This window comes from Liolophura sinensis, chromosome 6 (genome assembly GCF_032854445.1).
Source record: "Liolophura sinensis isolate JHLJ2023 chromosome 6, CUHK_Ljap_v2, whole genome shotgun sequence".
NCBI lineage: Eukaryota > Metazoa > Mollusca > Polyplacophora > Chitonida > Chitonidae > Liolophura > Liolophura sinensis.
Window position 1 is genome coordinate 52130888 of NC_088300.1, and position 25085 is coordinate 52155972.

Genomic DNA, 25085 nt, shown 5'->3' on the forward strand with positions numbered 1-25085 from the left:
AGTTCCCAGTGTTAAAACATAGAGGGGTAAGAAGTATGTTATACAACAGGTTAGAACCTTAGACATCTCTGGGCCAGAATTCACATTACTGTTTTAAGTTTATTTTAACTTATTTGTCAATAAGGTAACAACATTTACAGAAAAAGATACTCAAAATTGCCCCAGGTTATCAAGGTAAGGCTCAGGCTTTATGGCTATAGAAAACTGTTGTGTTTCACCCTTTCTGTAGAACTTACAGAACTTTAAATGCAACATGGGTCTGGTGATTAATGGGTCAAAAAAAAAAAAACAGTTATGCTTTTGTTTGCTTACAGTTCTTCAAAAAGTCTCATTAGAAGGGTAGTGTAGGTTTTCGAGAAGCTTAAAACCCGATCTGTTTTACTTCTGTCTTTATACACTGATATCTTACTGATTGTGCAGTCCCAAATAGTAACACATGTATTGTGATTTTCTAATTTTCAGAAGCAGATCTCTCATTTTGTAAGCCAGTGTAAATGTAATTGTAACTGGAATACACAGCCTCCATCTTATAAGCAACATAAACATACAAAAAAAGAGAGAGAGGTGTAATATTTTGCTGTGAGTACTAAAAGTATCTGTTCTAAAAATTAGAAGAATTATTGCAGTTACACTACTGTAATTCTTCAACATTTTGCCGGTGTGCAAGGTGTTTATTCAAGTATATTCTAAAGCCTTTTCTGTGTTGACTGATAAAATTATTCTTTTGTGAAGCCCAGAAAATGGCCTATCCAACCAATTTAGCCTTTGTCTCCAGAATCAAATTAAAAGTGTGCCTAACTTGCACTGAAATTTGCTTTTTCATATGCAAAAATTTGGAGGAATTAGAGAATGATAATAATTTTTTGAATGAGAGACATGTACATCTGGTTCTTTACCCTTACATTGCTCGTGTTAATTTATGCACCAGGTTCCATTTTTGCAGCTACCGCTAAGTTTTTACTGATGAATATATCTGTAGGCAGTTAAATAAAGTTGTCAGAATTTTGGAGGTGAAGAGTAGATATGTGATCCAAGTTTGGTATCTCTGACAGTATTATACTTTGTTTATGTGTCTAACCGGTCTGTGCTTGGTGGATGCAGATGGATCCAGTTATCTGACAATTGAAGGGTGTGCTTAATCAGTTTGGTTATTTTACCAGCTATATATGGCCAGCCTGTGTGTATGTGACTAGTACATGCCTGTATCTGTAGTATATGTGGTGTTGTAGTGCTCAGATTTCCTGCTGGACTGATGTTTTCAGCCCTGATACCTTGATGTGACACATTATTACCTCATCGCTACAACCTCACGTGTATGACTCTGTGACTCACATGCAGGAGGCTGGGCTTTGGTCAGTCTGTCAGACTGCCATCTTGTTGGAAAATATTCAGCACAGCCTTTCTAATACACATGGTTTGTAGTATGGGAAATTCGGGCATGTAAATCTGCAGTTTGTACAGAGGTGTCAAAATTTTTCAATATTCAGAAAGTTGAAAACCTTCCAGTTTTCGTTGAAATCTCTAAGAGTGCATTAATTCTGTAGGGGTGTGGTCGGATATGCTGCAGACTCTTTGAACCTATTCCTTAGTGGGCTATTTTACATTTTGACCAGTTCCTAAATAATTAAGAATAATCAAAGTACTGCATACATCATTCTTTACACGTCGTTGATATGTAAGATGAAGTGAGAGTTTTCAAGAATGTGTACTGGATGTATTAATTTTTTCTGTATCCTGTACCTACATATACATTTGGCTTATTTCTTTTGTGTTATATGTACATGCAGTAGTTCAGGTTTGTAGGCTATAGCTGAGCAGTATTTATCAAATTAATTTTTTTTTATTGAGACTGGTAGGTATTCAAGGTGGAATTGTTGGTGTGATACACAGGGGGAAGGGTAGCTAGACTGTGAAGAATGTTTTACCTGATCAGGAATACTGATGGTGTCATCGTGTACCTGGACTTATTCATCAGCAACTGTTTTATAGATGTCAGGGTCAGTAGGACTAAAACACAGAGTCTGTATTAATATTGTTTTCCTGAATTAGGCTGGTAATGCAGTAGGCTGGGTCATGCATCACTGAACTCGGCCTGGCGCATTGTCATTCTGTGTCATTCTGCTTCTTAAACACACTCCTGTCACAAATGTTCATATGCAAAGTGTACTGCTCATTTGTAGACTTAGAAGGTAATCTACTTCATTTTCTACATGTACATGATGATGATTTAATGACCTGCACATGTATGATTAAAGGGGAATGAAGGTGATAGGTACTGTAAGTACGTGAATGTACATATAAACAAGCAGTTCTTTTACTGTGTATGATGGAAGTGCATCAACTTCGTGTACATGTAGTTCCTGGTGATATGCCTTACTTTCTTGACCCCTTGGTTGTATACATGTACAGTGAGTGCTATAGGACACGCCTAATGACATGTCATTACATGTTACGTATGACATTGTAAAGTCCCAAGTCTGAGCTATAGTGTAAGTTACACTTATGTAAAGCAGTGTTCTTTGTCTTTTTGTAACTTCTGAATTTGTGTAACTTACGTACATGTACATCTGTTTTAATAAATTGTTGATTGAAGTTTATTTTGTGTTTCAGATATTTTAATGGTGGCCCCCCTGATCCCACAGATTATGGACAGGATGTAAGTATGATGAAACCAATGCTTGCACAATGCCTTGTACACCATGTAAGCCTGCAACTGTAATACCCTGCTATGCATACTGTTAACAGTTCTGGTGGAATTTTTTCATATTTATTCTATAAGAATATAAGTTATATACCTGAGGCTTAGGAGAGGATTCCTCAAAGCCGTTTTGAGTTTTTTTACTTTTCATGTAAAACTCATCATGTTGTGTAATTGATAACATTTAGAGTTCAAAGTAGTGGTAATAATAGATTTGCCCTCGTATGGAGGTTTACATGTACTAGGTTTTCCTAATTTAACCATTAAATTCTAAATATGTTTTATTGTAAATGGGTTTTTTTTTTTAATCTAGTATTTTGTTTGTTAAATATTTGATTTATATCAAGTCACTCCTCAAAAGTTAATGTTATAATTTAAAGTATACTCATGTGCTGTATTTAAAAGACAGTATAGATATGTGTTTGTAGACATTACACTACACATGCAGATATATACATGTAGTTATGAGTGTTAAATTCTCATTGTTGATGTTGTCTCTCTAAACAAATTTCAAATTGTGGGTTCATTTATATTTTCTAGCACACTGTTACAAAATAAAACACAGCATCAAATATGATGTGGAAAAATGTAAAGGTATTGGTGCTGATGTTAGGTTGATTGTAGATCGCGTGAACATGCCAGTATTAGTTCAAGTCCAGACCTTTGCTTTGGTTGCTTACAGCAAGCGTAAAGTAACCATGTTAGTTACACGTATCTTGTCTAAGCCTTTGTGAACTTCCGAAGTTTATTGATACATAGGCCCTGATCATCGTGTGTGGCTGTTTATTGTCTAATTGCGACTGTTACTGTATGTGAAAGGTATTTAACTTTGCTGCCCGTCTGTTATGTACGTGTAAATCTGCACACTGCACTGTCTTAAGGATTCATCAATTGTCCATTTACAGTGACCATGATTTTTGCACCAAATATTGTAATTACCCACATTAATGATCAATACATTATTGATTTTAGCTTGTAAATAGTATGTTTAAATGCTAGGTGGCACTGTACTTCAGTATTTGATTCATGATTTCAGAATAGTTGCACGTTGTACAATATAGTGTACTTCCACTCGGGTGATGTGGCTCCAGAACCTGCGGCTCGCTGTACGAACACCACAACCAGTACACACACTGTCCTAGATTGGTTAGACAAATTACCGTGAGTGTATTATGAGGCTCTGTCAACTGCCCCAAGTCATGAAAAAAGACAAACCACTCTTGAAACATACAGACTTGTTAAAAAAAATTGGCCACATTCCAGAAGATTAAACTTGTGGATTTTAACATTTTAGCTCTACAATAATAAGTATAAAGTGTTCACCCCTCTGGCCTGAAAAATAGTGAAGAAAAAAGGTAAAAATAATCAGTATTAGGACTTGTAAAGTGTAGAATTCCAGTTTACACAGATCAGGATAATGGTTTATGCATATATACTTTCTTTTGTTTGTCTTCCGATCTCACTGATCAGCAATTCTGCAATTGTAGCATTTATTGACCTATGTTTAAAAACTTTTCATACAGATAATGCACTAGATAATGAACAGATTTTTACCGAATTATGTTTACTGAAATGAAGTATATGAACTGAATTGCAAACCAATATTTCAGATACATTGGTGGGGTAGGAGATGCTTATAGTCATATTACAGAGGGCTTAGGTACAGCTCTACAAGTCTTTGATGAGATCAAAAAGCTGCGTGATAAAAGGTAAGTACAGGATATAGAGTTCCTTTCTTTACTGTGACAGTAATCACAGTCACTGTAATACATTTGTGCAAATCTACATATATTTCTGAGGCTGACAGTTATGATTTTTGATGTGAAAAAAGTGTAAATATATATACCTGTATAATGTTATATGTACTACTCTTCACAAAAGAGAGTCTTAATTATATATTTCTGAGGCTGACAGTTATGATTTATGATGCGGAAAAAGTGTAAGTATATATACCTGTATAATGTTATATGTACTACTCTTCACAAAAGAGAGTCTTAATTATATATTTCTGAGGCTGACAGTTATGATTTATGATGCGGAAAAAGTGTAAGTATATATACCTGTATAATGTTATATGTACTACTCTTCACAAAAGAGAGTCTTAATTATATATTTCTGAGGCTGACAGTTATGATTTATGATGCGGAAAAAGTGTAAGTATATATACCTGTATAATGTTATATGTACTACTCTTCACAAAAGAGAGTCTTAATTATATATTTCTGAGGCTGACAGTTATGATTTATGATGCGGAAAAAGTGTAAGTATATATACCTGTATAATGTTATATGTACTACTCTTCACAAAAGAGAGTCTTAATTATATATTTCTGAGGCTGACAGTTATGATTTATGATGCGGAAAAAGTGTAAGTATATATACCTGTATAATGTTATATGTACTACTCTTCACAAAGGAGAGTCTTAATTATATATTTCTGAGGCTGACAGTTATGATTTATGATGTGGAAAATGTGTAAGTATATATACCTGTATAATGTTATATGTACTACTCTTCACAAAGGAGAGTCTTAATTATATATTTCTGAGGCTGACAGTTATGATTTATGATGCGGAAAAAGTGTAAGTATATATACGTGTATAATGTTATATGTACTACTCTTCACAAAGGAGAGTCTTAATTATATATTTCTGAGGCTGACAGTTATGATTTATGATGCGGAAAAAGTGTAAGTATATATACGTGTATAATGTTATATGTACTACTCTTCACAAAGGAGAGTCTTAATTATATATTTCTGAGGCTGACAGTTATGATTTATGATGCGGAAAAAGTGTAAGTATATATACCTGTATAATGTTATATGTACTACTCTTCACAAAGGAGAGTCTTAATTATATATTTCTGAGGCTGACAGTTATGATTTATGATGTGGAAAAAGTGTAAGTATATATACGTGTATAATGTTATATGTACTACTCTTCACAAAGGAGAGTCTTAATTATATATTTCTGAGGCTGACAGTTATGATTTATGATGCGGAAAAAGTGTAAGTATATATATGTGTATAATGTTATATGTACTACTCTTCACAAAGGAGAGTCTTAATTATATATTTCTGAGGCTGACAGTTATGATTTATGATGTGGAAAATGTGTAAGTATATATACCTGTATAATGTTATATGTACTACTCTTCACAAAGGAGAGTCTTAATTATATATTTCTGAGGCTGACAGTTATGATTTATGATGCGGAAAAAGTGTAAGTATATATACGTGTATAATGTTATATGTACTACTCTTCACAAAGGAGAGTCTTAATTATATATTTCTGAGGCTGACAGTTATGATTTATGATGCGGAAAAAGTGTAAGTATATATACGTGTATAATGTTATATGTACTACTCTTCACAAAGGAGAGTCTTAATTATATATTTCTGAGGCTGACAGTTATGATTTATGATGCGGAAAAAGTGTAAGTATATATACCTGTATAATGTTATATGTACTACTCTTCACAAAGGAGAGTCTTAATTATATATTTCTGAGGCTGACAGTTATGATTTATGATGTGGAAAAAGTGTAAGTATATATACGTGTATAATGTTATATGTACTACTCTTCACAAAGGAGAGTCTTAATTATATATTTCTGAGGCTGACAGTTATGATTTATGATGCGGAAAAAGTGTAAGTATATATATGTGTATAATGTTATATGTACTACTCTTCACAAAGGAGAGTCTTAATTATATATTTCTGAGGCTGACAGTTATGATTTATGATGCGGAAAAAGTGTAAGTATATATATGTGTATAATGTTATATGTACTACTCTTCACAAAGGAGAGTCTTAATTTGCCCTGTTTAGATGATTGATGAATCTAACTGCCCATCTCTTGCTTACGTATTAAAGAATATGATTGACCAAGGCAGGATTTGTTAACCATCCTACAGAACTTAAAACCATCTTTCTTAAAACTTTGTAAATCCATTTTCCTGAAGTTGAATGATGTGCTGCATAATTAGCCAGTCCAAAAAGTTAATGTACATCCATGTTTCTAAATATAGCAACAAGAGTTAGGGGATGGTCAAAGGAAAATCCCGGATAAAACTGAACTTTTCATTGTCCACTCGAAGGTAGACAAATGTCTGCGGACATCTAGGAGTCTTAGCTAGATGTACATGATGTTTAAAATTGCAGCACAAAGTTTTTGTCACTGGCAATATCAGGGATTCATAGAAGTTCAAATCTGTACAACCGGAAACTCAAAATTGAGTTTTTGGTTCTGGTCAGATTGAGTTTACTTGTATTTTAAATGCCGACTTTAACCTGATCTTTGAGTTTAATTCCACTTTAGCGACAGGTAATTTTGTGAATGTGAAAGGATATATGAAATATATATAGAGAGAAAGTTTAATTTCATTTGAGATTCATTTCTGATCATGATTTTATTGTTGGCACACACATATGCTTTTAAAAGTATGTTATCCTGGTCAGAGATATACATTGTATCATAAAACTGTTGTTAACCATGGCGATGCATGTTCAGTTGTTGGTTGTTGTATTAAGGGAAAGAAAGGAACTAACAAACATTAAATCAAAAGTAAACATGTGCAAAATATAGAGATAAGACTTATCCTGCTCAGACTAGAGAGGTACATAATGAAACAGTTACAAACCGTGCATATGTCATGAAAAGAGACAGGGCTTATCTTGATCAGAGAAAATCCTCCATACAGGTACACTGCATGCTTGGCTAAGTTGTAAGCACCCAAGGGAGCCTCATCACAGATCAGTGAATACCTTTGACCTAATTTACTTTGCCTGTCAATCATTTATACTCCAGAAAGAAGGGAGCCAAGATCATGTTGTCCTGTATGAAGTTTTAAGGTTATAATATAAGCCTTGTCCTTGTAAATTAACTTCCTGTATGGATTTGGAAAATGCACAAGTCTGCCCTTTCAAGTGCCTCTACTATTGTTTTCACATCGCAACAGTGCATCAGTAAAAGGATATATTTCCTATCCACCAATGTTTCCTTGGCATTGTAGGGGTCTTGATTGTCACTGACTGCTGGGAAATCATGCCATTTACATGATCCCTGACACACTTTTGACCAGAGAAAAATTATCCTTACACCTGACTTACATTTTTGCTTAATATGGTATGTCTCAAACAGTACATTTCTGGTGAAAACATAGGGCTCAGGTGAGGGCCTCAAGCTGGGAAGAACATGGTGTTTAATACCAACTTGAAAAGGGGGGCACTCTAGGGGATTTTTTGATGACAGATTTCTTTTTTCCACAGTATTCGGTTGTTAACTGAATTTTACCGCCGAATACAGGGGTCTAAAATTAATGTGTGAATCCTTGAATATGTCGCTTTAAAAAGAGCATAGAAATAACATGAAGTTTAACTGAGCAGTTTAGGGTATTCTACTTGAAAGAAATTGTATCAAGAAGTGACATTTAACTGTTCATTCCAGTGAACATTTGTGAAGAGTTTGAAATTAATCGCATTTACATGGACATATGTCATGTTGTTTCTTTCAGTCTGAAGACAGAGCGTCACTGTATCCTGATTTGTAACTCTCCACCTTACCAACTCCCCTGCCAGGAGAGCCACTGTTACCTTGGTTATTTGGCCGACCAGATGGCAAGCATGATGGGAAAGGTAAGATTACCTTTTCTTAGTTCAAGGAATATTTGTTTGAGTTTCATTGTAACTATCAAAACTAGTAAACCATTGATTTCAAACAAATTATTCAGATGTGTACATGGAAAAAAGGAAAGCATTATCGGTTCTTTAAAATTAATTTATTTTCTAAACGTATTTAAGTAGTTAATGTTTATCCCATACAAAGAATGCGAAATTCACAAGTTGTTCTGGGGACAGAAGTTTTGAACAAGTACAGAAACTTAATGATTATATTGTGACTTGGATCATCAGCAGACAGTTTTTCTATTGCAGCAAGGAATTAATTTATCTATCATCTCACCAAGAAAGATTCCTGGATTACAGAAACTGTTTGACGAGGTCAGTGACATAGTCTTTTGACTATGTATCTCTGTGGGAGAGGGTGGGGGTGATGTTGTGTCCTCACACAGGCTCAGTGACTCCAAACCCTAGCCAGTGAGGCTGCATATTCTCTCTGGTTTGTGTGTGACTTTTGAAGAGATTTGTCAGGTATGAGGCAAAGGTGGATGGTTTCCACATGGCTCCATCAGGCTTATGTGTGGCTTTTAAAGAGGTTTGTCAGGTATGAGGCAAAGGTGGATGGTTTCCACATGGCCCCATCAGGTTTATGTGTGGCTTTTGAAGAGATTGTCAGGTATGAGGCAAAGGTGGATGGTTTCCACATGGCTCCATCAGACTTATGTGTGGCTTTTAAAGAGGTTTGTCAGGTATGAGGCAAAGGTGGATGGTTTCCACATGGCTCCATCAGGTTCATGTGTGACTTTTGAAGAGATTTGTCAGGTATGAGGCAAAGGTGGATGGTTTCCACGTGGCTCCATCAGGCTTATGTGTGGCTTTTGAAGAGGTTTGTCAGGTACATGCCAAAGGTAGATGGTTTCCACATGGCTCCGTCAGGCTTATGTGTGGCTTTTCAAGAGGTTTGTCCACATGGATCCATCAGTTTTGTGTGTGGTTTTTAAAGAGGTTTGTCAGGTACGTGGCAAAGGTAGATGGTTTCCACATGGCTCCATCAGGTTTATGTGTGGCTTTTCAAGAGGTTTGTCCACATGGCTCCATCAGTTTTGTGTGTGGCTTTTCAAGAGGTTTGTCGGGTACATGGCAAAGGTAGATGGTTTCCACATGGCTCCATCAGGTTTATGTGTGGCTTTTCAAGAGGTTTGTCAGGTACATGGCAAAGGTAGATGGTTTCCACGTGGCTCCATCAGGTTTGTGTTTGGCTTTTCAAGAGGTTTGTCAGGTACATGGCAAAGGTAGATGGTTTCCACATGGCTCCATCAGGTTTGTGTGTGGCTTTTCAAGAGGTTTGTCAGGTACATGGCAAAGGTAGATGGTTTCCACATGGCTCCATCAGGTTTGTGTGTGGCTTTTCAAGAGGTTTGTCAGGTACATGGCAAAGTTAGGTGGTTTCCACATGGCTCCATCAGGTTTATGTTTGGTTTTTGAAGAGGTTTGTCAGGTACATGGCAAAGGTAGGTGGTTTCCACATGGCTCCATCAGGTTTATGTTTGGTTTTTGAAGAGGTTTGTCAGGTATGAGGCAAAGGTAGATGGTTTCCACATGGCTCCATCAGGTTTATGTGTGGCTTTTCAAGAGGCTTGTCAGGTACATGGCAAAGGTAGGTGGTTTCCACATGGCTCCATCAGGTTTATGTTTGGTTTTTGAAGAGGTTTGTCAGGTACATGGCAAAGGTAGATGGTTTCCACATGGTTCCATCAGTTTTGTGTGTGGCTTTTGAAGAGGTTTGTCAGGTACATGGCAAAAGTAGAAAGTTTCCACATGGCTCCGTCAGGCTTATGTGTGGCTTTTCAAGAGGTTTGTCCACATGGCTCCATCAGTTTTGTGTGTGGCTTTTCAAGAGGTTTGTCAGGTACATGGCAAAGGTAGATGGTTTCCACATGGCTCCATCAGGTTTATGTGTGGCTTTTGAAGAGGTTTGTCAGGTACATGGCAAAGGTAGATGGTTTCCACGTGGCTCCATCAGGTTTATGTGTGGCTTTTCAAGAGGTTTGTCAGGTACATGGCAAAGGTAGATGGTTTCCACATGGCTCCATCAGGTTTGTGTGTGGCTTTTGAAGAGGTTTGTCAGGTACATGGCAAAGGTAGATGGTTTCCACATGGCTCCATCAGGTTTGTGTGTGGCTTTTCAAGAGGTTTGTCAGGTACATGGCAAAGGTAGGTGGTTTCCACATGGCTCCATCAGGTTTATGTTTGGTTTTTGAAGAGGTTTGTCAGGTACATGGCAAAGGTAGGTGGTTTCCACATGGCTCCATCAGGTTTATGTTTGGTTTTTGAAGAGGTTTGTCAGGTACATGGCAAAGGTAGATGGTTTCCACATGGCTCCATCAGGTTTATGTGTGGCTTTTCAAGAGGCTTGTCAGGTACATGGCAAAGGTAGGTGGTTTCCACATGGCTCCATCAGGTTTATGTTTGGTTTTTGAAGAGGTTTGTCAGGTACATGGCAAAGGTAGATGGTTTCCACATGGTTCCATCAGTTTTGTGTGAGGCTTTTGAAGAGGTTTGTCAGGTACATGGCAAAAGTAGAAAGTTTCCACATGGCTCCATCTGGTTTGTGTGTGGCTTCATCTGGTTTGTATGTGGCTTTTGAAGAGGTTTGTCAGGTACATGGCAAAAGTAGAAAGTTTCCACATGGCTCCATCTGGTTTGTGTGTGGCTTCATCTGGTTTGTATGTGGCTTTTGAAGAGGTTTGTCAGGTACATGGCAAAGGTAGGTGGTTTCCACATGGCTCCATCTGGTTTCCTCCATCCATAAAGCATATTTTTTATCTGATCTTCTGCAGAATATTTACTTTACATAACAGTGGTTGGTGTCATGAAGGAAAATTACAGCAGTACCTGTGGTAAAACATAGACCAATACCTGGTACAACTAATAAATCTCGTGGCTTAAAACCTCAGTCAAAACCAGCTCTGGCTACTTTGACTTGTTCCACCCATAAAAGCGACAGCTGTCATAAAAGTGCAGAATAGTTAAGCACTCAAATCATAGGTATAAAATAATTTTAAAAATGCAGTTTTGAATTGCAAATCATTTACATACTCTACAGGTTAACCTCTCCCAGCTACATGTTCAGTGATATAGTACTTTATCTGAATGTACGGAATATGTAAATGATAGTTCCCTAAATGTCTTGGACAATGTGTTTCTTGACTGGCCCTGATGGCTCAGTTGGTAGAGCTTCTGCTTCAGGAGCGGTAGATCCAGGGTTAATCCTGGGTTGGATCACACCTGAGAAGTTGAAGCTTGCTCACTTGACGTTCAGCATTAAGCAGATAGTGCAATGGTTGACCTGTATCAGTATAATGGCTCTGGTTGGGAGGCTTACTTGCCTTCGGTAAGTCGTCTCAGTGAAGCAGCACTAGATAAAAGAACAGTGGAATCCGTCCTGCAACAAGGAGGAACATTACACGTACTTGCACTCGAAGGACTCCTTCGTCGTCATATGACCGAAAAACTGTTAAGTACGACGTTAAACCCTAAGAACTCACTCACTCACTTATTGTGTTTCTCTGATGAGCAGTCCAACACAGAGGTTCATACCATGCCCCTGAAGGACTACTGCGTGGACCCCAAACACATGGTACTTCTTCATGGTTACAAGCTTAAAGGTGAGTTTAGTACAGCTGTGTGGAGAACCATATTCCAACAAATCCCCGTGAACAGTTTAAGTGAATTTGTTAATTGTTATGTGTATGCATCTCTGGAACCTAGGTTAACTCTCCATGTTTCTCCATGACTCCTCACATGACTACCTATAAACTACATTGTGAGGGTGCATTGCTGTATATAACATAGCATTCAACTTCAGATTGCAACATAAAACTTTTATGAAATTTGCTAGATATTTTTGACAGAAGAAAATGACAAAAATTAGAAGCAATCATGTGATTAGTTCCCAAAAGCAGAGATATTTTATGATCAAAGTAGGACAGATCTGATGGAAAACACCTACAGTGAAAACACCAGAAGCTAGTGTCCTTCACTCACATTTCGTAAGGTTTGGATTGCATTGGAGGTCAGGTTTTTGTTGGCTACTTGTTTCTTAATGGTTTAACTTTGTTTTATGATGATAATGAAGTTTGTTAATGTGGGATTTTAGTCAAGATAACAACATAACCTCGCTGTTTCCAAATGCACTAACACTGATGTCAACTTATTTTGTGTTTTTGAGGGTGCACTTACTAATCTTGTTTAAGACATTAACTGTTACGTTCAGCCACAACTGTTTGTTTCAGAGCAATCTCACAGTCCTAACCTTGAAGAAGAAAAACAAGCTAATGAACGACTTTCCTCAATTTTAAACAGTGAGTTTCCTGTTAGTCCATAGTAGTTGAAGTTTTTTTTCAGCTTAACATGTTGATTTTTATATGAATAAATTTTTGTGATTTGTTATTAACATTTGGTTTTGAAAAATTGATGTGATGACAAGTTTACTCAAGGAACTTGGCGGTGAATGTACGTTCAGGAAAATATTGCTCTGTGAGGACCAGGGGAATTTCTGTTACGTAAGCAGGAGACATGGGTTCAACTCCCAAGTTTGGTCAGTAAGAATGTATGCCTTGGTACTCAAGTATCATGACTCATCCAGTGGCCCTGTCCGGTGACTGGATGGGTGTAGTTTTCCCATCTTGTGTCCTGATCATGGTTAAAGTTGACAAGTTCAGTGGCTATAATGATAATGCTGTACTGGTTATTTGTTGCTCAGCTGTCACTAACAGTCCAAAGGCTGGCAGTAGGAGGGGACATTCTCCGCCTAACACTATGGCTGCCCTACTTGCTGACAACCCTACGCCGTTCAAAATTCCAAGCTCTGTGCCGGGACAAGCAAATCTTCAAATGCGTAAGTAAAGAATCTTTTGACTGAATGTCCACTGACAACAAGACCACAATGTTGTGTTCTAAATTACACTTATTTTTAGAAAATGACAGAAAAGCTATACTCAGTTAATACATATTTGGAAGCAGCATATGGGTGTGGATTTCCCCCAGGCTCTGCTCGGCTTTCTCACACCATAATGCTTGAGTACGGCAGAAAAACTATTCAAATAAATAAATAATGTGTTTGTTTTTTTAGTGTAATTGTCAGAACCTTTCACAAAGATATTTATTTATTTGATTGGTGTTTTAAGCCCTACTCAAGAATGCTTCACTTGTACAATGGTGGCGAGTATTATGGTGGGAGGAAACTGGGCAGAGCCCAGGGGAAATCCACGACCATTCACAGGGTGCAGGAAGACCTTCCAACATACAACCGGAGAGGAAGCCACAACTCACAGTGACCGCATTTGTGAGAGGCTCCTGGGTCATTACGCTTCATTAGCGCACTAACCAACTGAGCCACAAAGGCCCCTTCACAAATATAAGTGGTTACATATCAACATTCATGTGCCCAGTTAGAAACTAAAGTGAATAATAAACACCATTTATGCAAGTGAAAAAGATTATGAATCTGTTAAAATGAAGGGATTCAGGCTCTAATCCAGCCCTTCCCAGTGTCCAATTACCAAATTACCGTACCTTCAAAGTGTCCCTTGCGTAAAAAATTTAAAAAAAAACAGCCCAAATTTATAATGTACGAGTGAAGGTAAGTATAAATACAAACTATTTTGGAAAATGCTGTCTACGGGAACTTGGAAGATTTGTGTTGCCGGCTTTACAAAATACCAAGTGCTTTTGCCTGCTACTCACATTTGCTGTTGTCAAGGTTCCTGTCTTGAAATCAGAAGCTGGTGTTTATTTTTAGAAGTATCTGTGTGACTTTGTGCCGTCACTAGACACATCACCACATTGTGCCTTGTGACATGTTTCTCGCCAGTGGAAGATGGCAAAGCTGGATTAGGCCCTGCAATTTAGAACATTATGTGCTGGTCTGTATCATGGATGTGTTTTTTGTTTTTTTTTCTGTTTTTATTTCAATTTTTTTTTCTTCTTTCTCACAGCAATGGCCACATCATCAGCCACAGTGGGTCAACCCTCGATTGCCACCCTCACATCCCAGCCACCTGTGTCACACCCTCAATCCCAACACCCATTACAGCAACAAATCCCCACCCCAGTGACTCAGACACACCAAACCATTCCAACCAATCAGCAGATACTTAACAACCAGACAAACATTCCCCAGTCCATGGCTGAGCTGAAAAAACAACAAGGTAATATTCTCTTCTGACATCATTTTCTCATCAGACTCTTACGTTTGTTGTGTAAAATAATGTATGCTTAATTTCAAGGAGATGTTTGTTAAAGGTAAGTGCTTTGAATGAGTTTGTGTACAGCATTGAATTTGCAAAATTCTTTAAATAGGTTCTTGTGCTTTTGTAATGCAGGGCGTACTGTGTGTTTGGTTTGAGCATGAAAGTGTCACTGACATGGATTTTAGAATACATCATATGATCTGAAAAAAGAAATCAAAATAGAAGACTGTGTATATATATATATATATATATATATATATATATGTTTATGTGTATTGTTATTGCTTTAAGTGCAAAAAATGATGCTTTTAGACATGTAGATTTTGAAGTGAGGATGTTCCTTTTGTCATCCTAGATATTAAACAGAAAATGCAAATATAGTTATGTGTCATCATGAAGTAAATATTGACATATCGTTTCTCCCAGTTGCCCAGAGACAGAATATGATCCGGGCACAACAACAACAACAGGCAGGGATGATGCCACAACAGCCCAACATGACCCATAGGAACCCAGCTCAGACCATGATGACTCCCAACGCCCAACAGTCCATGATGCACCAACAACAACAGCAGCAGCCAACTATGGCACAAATCCAAGTCTCTCAAAGCCAAGGGTCCATACCACAACAAGTCAGCTCTTTCTCCACCCAACAGACAAAAACCTTAGTAAATCCCCAGCCACATATGGTATCTCAGCCCAATATGTCCCAGGGAGATATCATGATGCAGCCAAACATGAGTGGTCAGAACCAGTCTCTAGCCATGGGCCAGGCACCCTTTGGTAACCCAGAACAACCAATGGGCACGATCGCTCCTATCAACACCCCTAACATGATCCGTGCCCCAGCTCCTCAACAGAGGAAGACCGTGTGGACAGGTAAGGGCACCTAATTTTGCCAGGTGTCATTTTCCTTACTCATCTAATGACTCCTCCTCGTCCCAAGACTAAAAAGTTGTCAAGTACAACGAAAACCCCACGCATACATACATACCCAAACTGTCCCAAATATACTAAACACTTGTGGCCATTCATTGAGGTGACTGGCAAAGGGCAACAGCTCACACCACCAGGAGGCCCTCTTGTTTTCTCTTCCCATAAACTGTACTGCATGTTTTGTGTGCTTGAATTGTGTGTTTATTTTTTTGTCTTGTAACATTTTTAAAATCAAAATGCAAATGACTGCAGATCATAGCTTGCTGTTAACCTAAATATACCGGACTTGAATGTTTGTCAACTGCAAAAGCTACTTTTGGTGCGACATGAAATTGGCAATGACTGGCAAGGTTAAAGGTATGCACATTGACAATGTAAAGGATTCCAATATTTATTTTTTGAAGATTTGTATTACCCTTTTTTCTCAACATTTTCGCATGTGAAAGAACAACTTTCAGTGCACATGTTTAATTTCATTTTAGAGTCAAATCAATATTGGTTGGATTGGCCAGTTTCGGGATGTCACAAAAAGTATAATTATGCCTTCAGAATATTCTTAAATAAACACATTGCAAAGAGGCGTAAAGGTGGTAGCATTACAGCAGGTTTTTATAGAGACCCAAAACATGAAGTAAAATGGAAAGAAGATGGAGCATCAATGTTTGTGGATTTCTTCTTGTTCTCTACAATACACAGCTGTAATGTATAAATGTAAAGGTGATTTTTTTAAAAATGTAGCAGCCTCTGCTTCTGCCAAAGGTCAGATGCATTTTCACAGTGTACCCAGAACATTTTTGTGGAAGAAGGTGACTTTGTTGTAGAAAAAGGCTACTTTGTTGTAGAATAAGCTACTTTGTTGTAGAAAAAACAACTTTGTTGTAGAATAAGGCTACTTTGTTGTAGAAGAAATTGTCTTTGTTTTTGTACAGGTGCTCTGGAGTGGCAGGAGAAGTCTAAGGTGCCAGGCCCAGATTCCTCAGCCAAGCTTACGCGGTCTCTGGCGTGTACTGTGTCCATAGCTCAGGGAGAGGCAGATCTGTACGTAATATCATCACGCCCAACCGAGAACATCTTGTTATCAGTGAGGGTTGGGGAGAGGGAAACAGTGTGAATTTAAAATAGTTGGTGATTTATAGACATGCATCTTTTCTTGTGTTAAATGTCATTTTTGAAATGGCTGTTGGAGGTTTGAATAAAATTATGCTGTCAATTGATAGTGTATCTATGTTGAGCATTGTTTTGACAGATGGTATTTTTTTGAAGTATTAAGAAAATAGAAGATATTTGTAACATTTCATGATGAGGGTAATTGTTCTTAGTATAAATTGGTAGAGCTATTAATTTATCATCTTTTGGACTATACTGCAAGTGAATTTTTTTCATAATTTATTAAATTGAAATGTGGTTTGAAATACAAATTGCATTATTGTTATTATTGTCTATTGTGCTTGTCTAAATTTGTCTGGAACCTTCGTGTCATAGGTCTTAAGAATTGATCAACTTTACGGGGTTTAGTTGATCGTTAATTTTCCAGTATTATTTGACATTTACCTCATCTCTCTCCTCTGTAGGAATGCCAGCAAGTGGCCAAACAAACTGATCATGCAGCTCATTCCCCATAGCCTTCTAAATCCACTCAATGACCTCCTGCGCAGATCTCAGATGGTTTCTTTCCACTTTGCCCAGACCGATATGGACGCTCTGAAGAATCTCTATAAAGTTCTGTTCAATGGTTTTGTAAGTATAGATCTGTGAATTACCATTCCTAAAGTTCTTAATTATCATGTCTTATAGCACACCCTCTCACTAACATCCTGAAAAGTCTTTACTTTTGAAAAAATTTTGTTCGTTTGACTTTCCTGTTTTCTTTTGTGGATTGCTGACAGATTACCAAGGTATATTACCCGAGACAAAATATAGATTGGTGGTTGTAAGTAAATGTCCTCATGGTGTTCTTGTACATGTGACGGTCAGGCATTGACCCGCAGATGGTCTTGGGTTTCCTTCGGGCTCTGTCTGGTTTCTTCCCACCATAATGCTGGCCGCGGTGATATAAGTGAAATATTCTGTAGATCAGTGTGGAACACCAATCAAATAAATAAATAAATAAATCATAATGTCCTGCTAAGACTTACACAGGACAAGAAATCACACTGTCTACAGTATTTTTTGGCATGGTGCCATCATCAGCGCATATTTTTACCTCAGTGTCTATTTGAGTACTGGGAAGCTCAACAGGCTGTGGGCATCGATTGGCTCAGATGGTTACAGTGACTGCCATTTGGGACTGTCGGGCCTTAGACCTGTGAGGTTGGGTGTTCAAATCCAGCTCATGCTATTTCAACTCCAGCAAGAAGTTAAAACGTTTGTCAAGTACAGAAGCTGTAAAGGCGCTCAGGCCTTGTTGGCATTAAGACTGTGAGTAATTTTAATTCATTATCTATATCGTGGGTGTATTTTGCTGCAGGCTGGCTGCGTTCACTTCCCCCCAATTACCCAGTGTGAGGTGCGCATACTTATGTTGCTCTACAACACCAAGAAGAAAACTTTTGTTGGCATGATTCCTAAAAACCAGATGGAATTTGTCAATGGTATCAGACAGGTGATTACATCCAGCAAAAACCAACAGAAACAAAAGGTGATTCTTTAGAAACTGATCCTTCTAATTGATCTTTATAGTTTAATCTATTAACCAAGTTTGCAAATTCTCACAGATCAGTTTCTCACCATGGTTTCTCAGTTTTGGTTTTGAGCTAATAAATTATCTGTTTTTTGGTGTCTTGAAATTGCACAACTGATTTCAGTTCCCCTTTTTAAGTTTTTATTGATTTTTTATTTTTCACTCAGTACTGACAGTAACTGAACAGTAAGCTTAATTAGAGTTTGTGTTTGTGTTGGAGTTTGACAAAAGTAAAGAAAAAATTTGAGAAAGTTGAAGTAGGACAATGAAAATATATTATACTTCAAAATATGTCTTCAAAGATTGTAGAACAAACAGTGTTTTTCTCTTAATAATGCCTAATCAGAATCTAATTTCTAATGAATGGTGTTGGTATGTTATTATGCAAATTGTGAGGAAGGATTTGAAAGTAAAAATAACAGTGATATCATGGTGAGAAATTTTGTTGCAGTGTAAAGACACATTGCCTTCATGATGATTGAAAAACTACACATTCAAGTGTTGCTGTCTTATTTTTTTTTTTTTTTTATAATTTATGTACTTTTCTTTAGTGTTCACAATTTATAGTTTTTGGTACCAGTGTTGGAGTGCATTAAATTTTATGAATGGAGACGTTTTTCATATCTGGAAACAAGAACTTTGGAGTATTTGTCACAGTAAAAGATATATATATATATATATATATATATATATATGTATCTACTGGGAAAAAAAGAGTAAAGTTTTTCACAACATGTTTTGGGCAAAATTTTAATCTGTTGTTTCCAGACTTGGATTTTGACATCGTGTTTGAGAGTACAGCCCACATTGATAGTATACAGTAGTAAAACTTGATGCATTTTCTGCAAAGTTTAAATGATTTAGTTGTAGAAATGTTTCTTATTAGAATGTGTTTTGGTTTGTGCACAGAATCCTATGATCCTTTTATTTTGTACTAGCAGTAGAAATTGAACATGTAAACAGCAGTACATTGTTTGTCTGTGATGTTATGTACATGTAAGACAGCTGTAGGTTAACCGCTATGTAGTCAGGTAGCCCCGACGACCAGTCCACATACTGTTTTTGGAGAGACAAAAAGTGAAATTTAAATTGCATTGACAAAATTAAGGCCAGTAAATTAAAGGATACATGAAATGGTTGGTTTTCATTTTTTAATATGGAGTTTAGGATATAGTTTACCATATAAAAGTGGAGACTGAGTCTGTTCCAATTAACTTAGAATGTGGCTTAATGGACAGATTTCTCTGAATTGGGATGTGGTCCAACTTACAGAAAAGCTTCACAAATAGGCACTGTAAAAAGGTCATTTTTCTTTAGGCCCAACAGTCAGTCTGGAAATTAAGTAGCCTGCTGTGGTGGTAGCTGTGAAAACAGCTTTGTTTTAACAAAGCTAATCTGGTTCAAGGTTCAAAGTGTGTTCATCAGTGGCAATTTCCAAATATTCCCATCCATTGAGGAAAATATACTTCAAATTGAGGGGTTATTCAGAAATATAAAATATGCATATACCTCAAAAATGATGAAAAAAATTATCATTTTTCATATTTCTTCTGTTTTATGTATCCTTTAAGATCATTATTTTGTGGACAAGTGAGAAGATATGCAAAAATCACAACTGTATGTTTTTAAAGGAGAAGAAAATGTAAATATCAAATAAATACCAATGAAAAGAGTATACATTTCCTCGCAGGTGCATGCCACAAAAAATTAAAACATGTACCTCGAGTTGATAAATTATAAATAAAGTCAGCACCAAAAGTCGTTGTGGGCAAGTCTATTTTGCCTAAGAACTAGCCTTAAAGTCTTCAGGCTTTACGTGTATGGCGAAGAAAAATCGAAAATTATGCATCAGGCTCCACCACACAGAAAAAAAATGTGCTCTTTTCAGCCTATAACGTCATTTTTTGAAGTTTTCTTCTCCTTTAAACTTGACCTCAAAGAATAGGATCAATTTTGTTTCTGATTGTGGTACACAGGTATAGCTGCATGCAGTTATGTAAATACGGTGTTTGCTTAGACTTTTGACTTGAAGATTAGCCGTAAGGTTGAAAGCATGTGTACTGAACATTTTTGTCCTGTCCTTGTCAACTATAGCAGATGATACAGGGTGTACAGTTTACTCAGCAGCAAATGACAGTTCCACACAGTATGCCAACTCCTCCCCAGGTAACCATAGCGATCATCAACAGTGTTTGATTCTTTGATTCTAATATGCATACATATGCTTTTACTGTATGTACTTCACAATTTTAACTTTCGATGATTCACACACACACATATATATATGTATATATACTTAATCTTTTTGCACACAATACAGAATGTTCTAGTGTATGCATGTATATCCATGGAAGCGAATCTTGAACACATGTAAAGTACCATGTTTATTCATTTGAATATCACCAGTTTGGAATTACCAGGATGTCCAGTGTCAGCAATGTTGAGGGTGGAAAATGGTGTACAACTATGTCACAATGTGTCTTTTGGTGATACCCTAATTCCTCGACCTAAGAGCCACTTTCAGTACATTTTATGCCCATTTTCATTTTGTTGGATTGGCCAGTTTGGGGGCTTAAAAAAAAAGTCTTGTCAGCCTACACAGAATAATGCATTCAGAATATGCTTGAATAAACACCATGCAAACAGGTTGAGGAATTACAGTAGTCTGTATTTTTGTCTTACTTCATCAGATGTGTTCACACTCTATTATATTCATTGTTACAATTATTGCTTCAAATATTACGCACAATGTTACAATGCTCCTCTATGTAAATTATCTTTCACTTTCTTCATTCCGATGGACAAAGTAATTCTTCTTTACAGGCATGTCATAGTAATTCGTCTTTACATGCATGTCATCTTAAGTTTTTTACACTTCATGCATTGACATAGTTCGGCATTTTCATGCATGTTTCCGGCATGATCATTGTATATTTCCCATGGTCTGTACTCTTGATTTGTTTTGTGAAATCAGTATTTCTCATTGTTGCAAACTTTGATGTTTTCTTGTGTACAGCAGATGCAGCAGACTGTAAGCAGCACAGGGGCACCCATCACCATGCAGACACAACAGGTGTGATTTCAGTATGATTTATACACATTTTAAGTATGAATTTGGAGACAAAACTGCATTACAAACCTGCCATCTAAGTGAAAAAATCTTGCGTGGCATTTTGAACACCAGTAAAAAAAATACATAATTTTTTTTCTAAAACAAATGTACAAGTTTCCAGCTTATCTTTAAATGAAAATGTACATTTAAAGGATCCTTGAAAGATCCAGAAAAAAGGGTAATTTATTTAGGTAATTGAAATTCTTTGAAAAGTATATCTGAAATGTTGAACCCTGGTTGTACAGGTGTAAGTATTACTATAGTTCATTAGTATAGTTAATTTGTTTATTTGATTGGTGTTTTACGCCGTACTCAAGAATATTTCTCTTATATGACGGCGGCCAGCATTATGGTGGGAGGAAACCGGGCAGAGCCCAGGGAAACCCACGACCTTCCGCAGGTTGCTGGAAGACCTACCGCTGGAGAGGAAGCCAGCATGAGCTGGACTTGAACTCACAGCAACCACATTGGTAGTTCATCAGTGATTAGATGATCTAGATTTAATTATTTTATATCTGAAAAAATTGTTTGAGCTTTTATTGAGACTTTTCAATAGGGCTGTTCAGATTGTCATTATAGAAAGAAGCATGTGTTTTAATAGCTTTGTAATATGTGATTGACAGTGCCCCTCTGTGACAAGCTCTACAATGAACATGCAAGGAGGAGTGACCATGCAGACTAGTGCTAACTCTCTACAGATGGAACAGGACAGACAAGCTATCTGGTAGGGAAGAGTTATCCCTGATACATTTCATCGCAGACATGTATCATGCCCTCGGGACCTGGATTGGTTTTACGTACACCATGAACTCAGTCATAACTACATATATGTAATCAATGGTTAATTAAGTAGAGCTCATGCTGGCTTCCTTGAGAAGGTCTGCCCCCACAAGGTAAGCACAGTCCCTTGAAACTCGTTGAAAGTGCTTGAAAAATACAATTTCATTTTCAAGTACTCGAAAGTTTTCTGGGGTTTGTAGCAGATTTTGGCAATTTTTCTTATGAAAATAATTCACTTGCTTTTATTTCAAATGGCTTCATCTCGACAAAACAACAACAACCACAGTTGTTATGGCGATTACTTGACAGAAATCTACAAAGGGGGTTAAGCATCGTTGCAAGTTGACTTACATTAAATAACGTTTGAAATCATTTTTGTTAGATAACGAATGAGAATCATTTTGGGGGATGCCTTTCATTGCCAATTGTAAAAAACAAAAAAAAAATTATCATGCGAAATAAATCAAGGTAGAGTTAGACCTGTAAATGAAGTTACCTCTCATGAAAAATTTTAACTTTTCAACTTAATAAGCTATTGTTTTGGGATCCAAGTAAATTAAATTTTTCAGAATATGTGCCGTTATATAAATGTGTACACCGTCTGGTTTTCTCCTGTCAGACTGTGTTAATCCAATGTACTGATCATAATGTTGCATTTAAATGAACTGAATTTACAAATTAATTTCGCAGCAAATTTTTCTGATAGAGGAAATTACATGTTACTAGGATCATACAGATAGGTTGAAAAAAGGGTTGATTATTTTTTCTCAAAAAAACAAAAACATGCTGCCAAGCATTGGTCCATTATTTGAGGACAATTGTTCTAAATGTTAGGTTTGATAACCTCCAGATATAGCTGGAAGAGACCAAACTGATTCTAGTAGATACACAAAGGCAGATAAAAACTAATTGCAGAAGGCCACCTACAAGAGTCATGGCTGCTAAGGAAGTATGGCTAAAGAAAAATAGTATTTACTACAAAATCTGATGAGTGGCTAAAGTCACTGGCTAAAAAAAATACTGACCCAGAGGAAGCCCTGCATAATGATATGTGGCGTTCATTTGTTTTACTGAGCCAAGACCGAGTCAAAGAATGTGTCGCATTACAGAGGTGAAGGGCAGATATTTCTTGCATGCATGCAAATTAAAGCATCTATAATTCAGACTTAAAATATAGTCTATATTTTGCACCATGGTATGTTTAAACTAGCCTTGAAAATGACAAAAAACTCCTGGAAAACTCCTTGAATTTCATTTGTACGAACCCTTCCCAACCTACAGATGGTTGTGGGTTTCTGCAGGCTCAGTCTGGGTACGTCATACCCAATACGAGTACATCATAAAACACCAATAAAATAAATAGATAAATCAAAGTTAATTAAGTTTGGCTGGTGACCTCAATGCCTACATCAGAAATCTATAGAAATGCTTTTTATATTATCCCCTCTACAGTTTAGTTGATTGTGGGGATAATGCATCTTTTCCAGTCTTTTCCACAGATTTGTGATAGTGTGACCTTTCTGATGAGGTTCACAGTATTCCATTCCAATGGTCCATTCATTGTCAAACTGTGTGAGCTACACACAATGTATAAGGAAAATATTGTAAATTCAGGAGATATGAAGGATTAGTGTCCATGTGCAGTTTAATATTTTTGTTAAGTTCCACTTCCACTGTAGTCTTCTCACCCAGTAATTCTTAAGCATGGTGCACCGTGAACATTTGCCAATTTCAACAAATCTTACACATATCAATTTTTGTTATGAGGAACTTGATTAAAATCATGCTCAGCGCATTTTGTTATGTGCCAGTAAGATTAATCTCAAACTTATTACAAACATCACCAACGTCTATGATGAATTCTGCAGGTGTCTCGTAAAGTCACATGGTCAAATTAAATTCCTACCACTCAGTCCGATTTTCTCCCACTGTTGACTAAACCAGGTTATGTTACAAGTGAAATATTCTTAAATATGGTATGAACACTAATGAAATGAATAAATTTGTTGTTTGAAAGACGAAAGTTAGCTGAAGCATTTTGATTTTTGGATTGAAAGGTTCATTCCTTCTTCATGTTTATCACATTGCAGCAAAAGCTCCAGGCATTGCAACAATACAGAACTGAAACTAAGATGACTATGGACCAGAAGCAACAACAACAACAGCAGCAGCAACAACAACAGCAGCTTTTGATGGGTATGTCTCAGCTCGTTGTGGTTTTTACAGGAGAGCTTTGTGTGCAGGAAATCTGGAGTTGTTTTGGCTGTGGTTTGTTCTACAGAAGTGTGAGCCAAGTGTTTTGTGTAGGGACCATTATTCTCAAAGCACTCTGCAGTACAGTGGATATGTAGGCTTCAGCCCCTCCCTCACCACCCATTGTGCCCTCAATTACAATGCTGAGCAGATCAGTGATGTGAAGGGGGACAGTTTTGACCAGTCGTGGTAGCTTTTACAGAGGCTGTCAGTGTTTGACCAATAACATGCTTCTTTTCAAAAGGGAACGGGATCTAATGCCCTGATATGGGAATCAGTGTAATCTGAAGTTTTCAGTGCAGATTCTCTTTACACTGCAGTAGGGTAGAGTGAAGGAACGAAATGTAGACTGAATCCACTGTTCTGCAGGGTAACATCACAGACGCATGTGTCCTAATGTTACCATAGAGATTGATTGTGTACGTTAGAAGTCTAATGCTGTTGTATTAATAAAGCATTTGATGTAGCAGATATGAGTTTACTGGAGTATTAAAGCTCTGCTGCGGCTTTCTTAACATGCATCTTTTTGAAGCATCTGTCTTTTCTCTGTTAAATTCCGTAGCTGAATTAATTGGCTTGGTGTTGTGAGTGCTCTAGATGTTAGTGCTAACATAGCGTATGAACTAATGCTTTCCAACTTGACATTATTTTAAACAAGGTCATTGAAGTCGTTCATTTATTTATATTTAAGTACTGCTATCATTTACTGAACAGCTCACTAATAAAGTCATTTGCTATTTACACTTTTCAGTT

The 25085-nt window shown here is 37.0% G+C and overlaps 1 protein-coding gene across 3 annotated transcripts in view; it reads left to right on the top strand.

Annotated features, from left to right (window-relative positions):
- The window catches only part of LOC135469343 (mediator of RNA polymerase II transcription subunit 25-like), a 54181-nt gene that overhangs the window by 3342 nt on the left and 25754 nt on the right, over nucleotides 1–25085 (top strand). For all 3 annotated transcript variants that reach the window (XR_010444314.1, XM_064747970.1, XM_064747971.1), the window contains exons 2-10: nucleotides 2611–2656; nucleotides 3735–3859; nucleotides 4309–4407; nucleotides 8215–8335; nucleotides 8633–8698; nucleotides 11898–11985; nucleotides 12613–12681; nucleotides 13083–13217; nucleotides 14317–14529. Coding sequence is in view for 2 of the 3 variants with exons in the window: in XM_064747970.1 (XP_064604040.1) it covers nucleotides 2611–2656; nucleotides 3735–3859; nucleotides 4309–4407; nucleotides 8215–8335; nucleotides 8633–8698; nucleotides 11898–11985; nucleotides 12613–12681; nucleotides 13083–13217; nucleotides 14317–14529 (962 nt within the window). In the remaining variant the exon portion in view is untranslated. The remainder of the gene's footprint in view (nucleotides 1–2610; nucleotides 2657–3734; nucleotides 3860–4308; nucleotides 4408–8214; nucleotides 8336–8632; nucleotides 8699–11897; nucleotides 11986–12612; nucleotides 12682–13082; nucleotides 13218–14316; nucleotides 14530–25085) is intronic.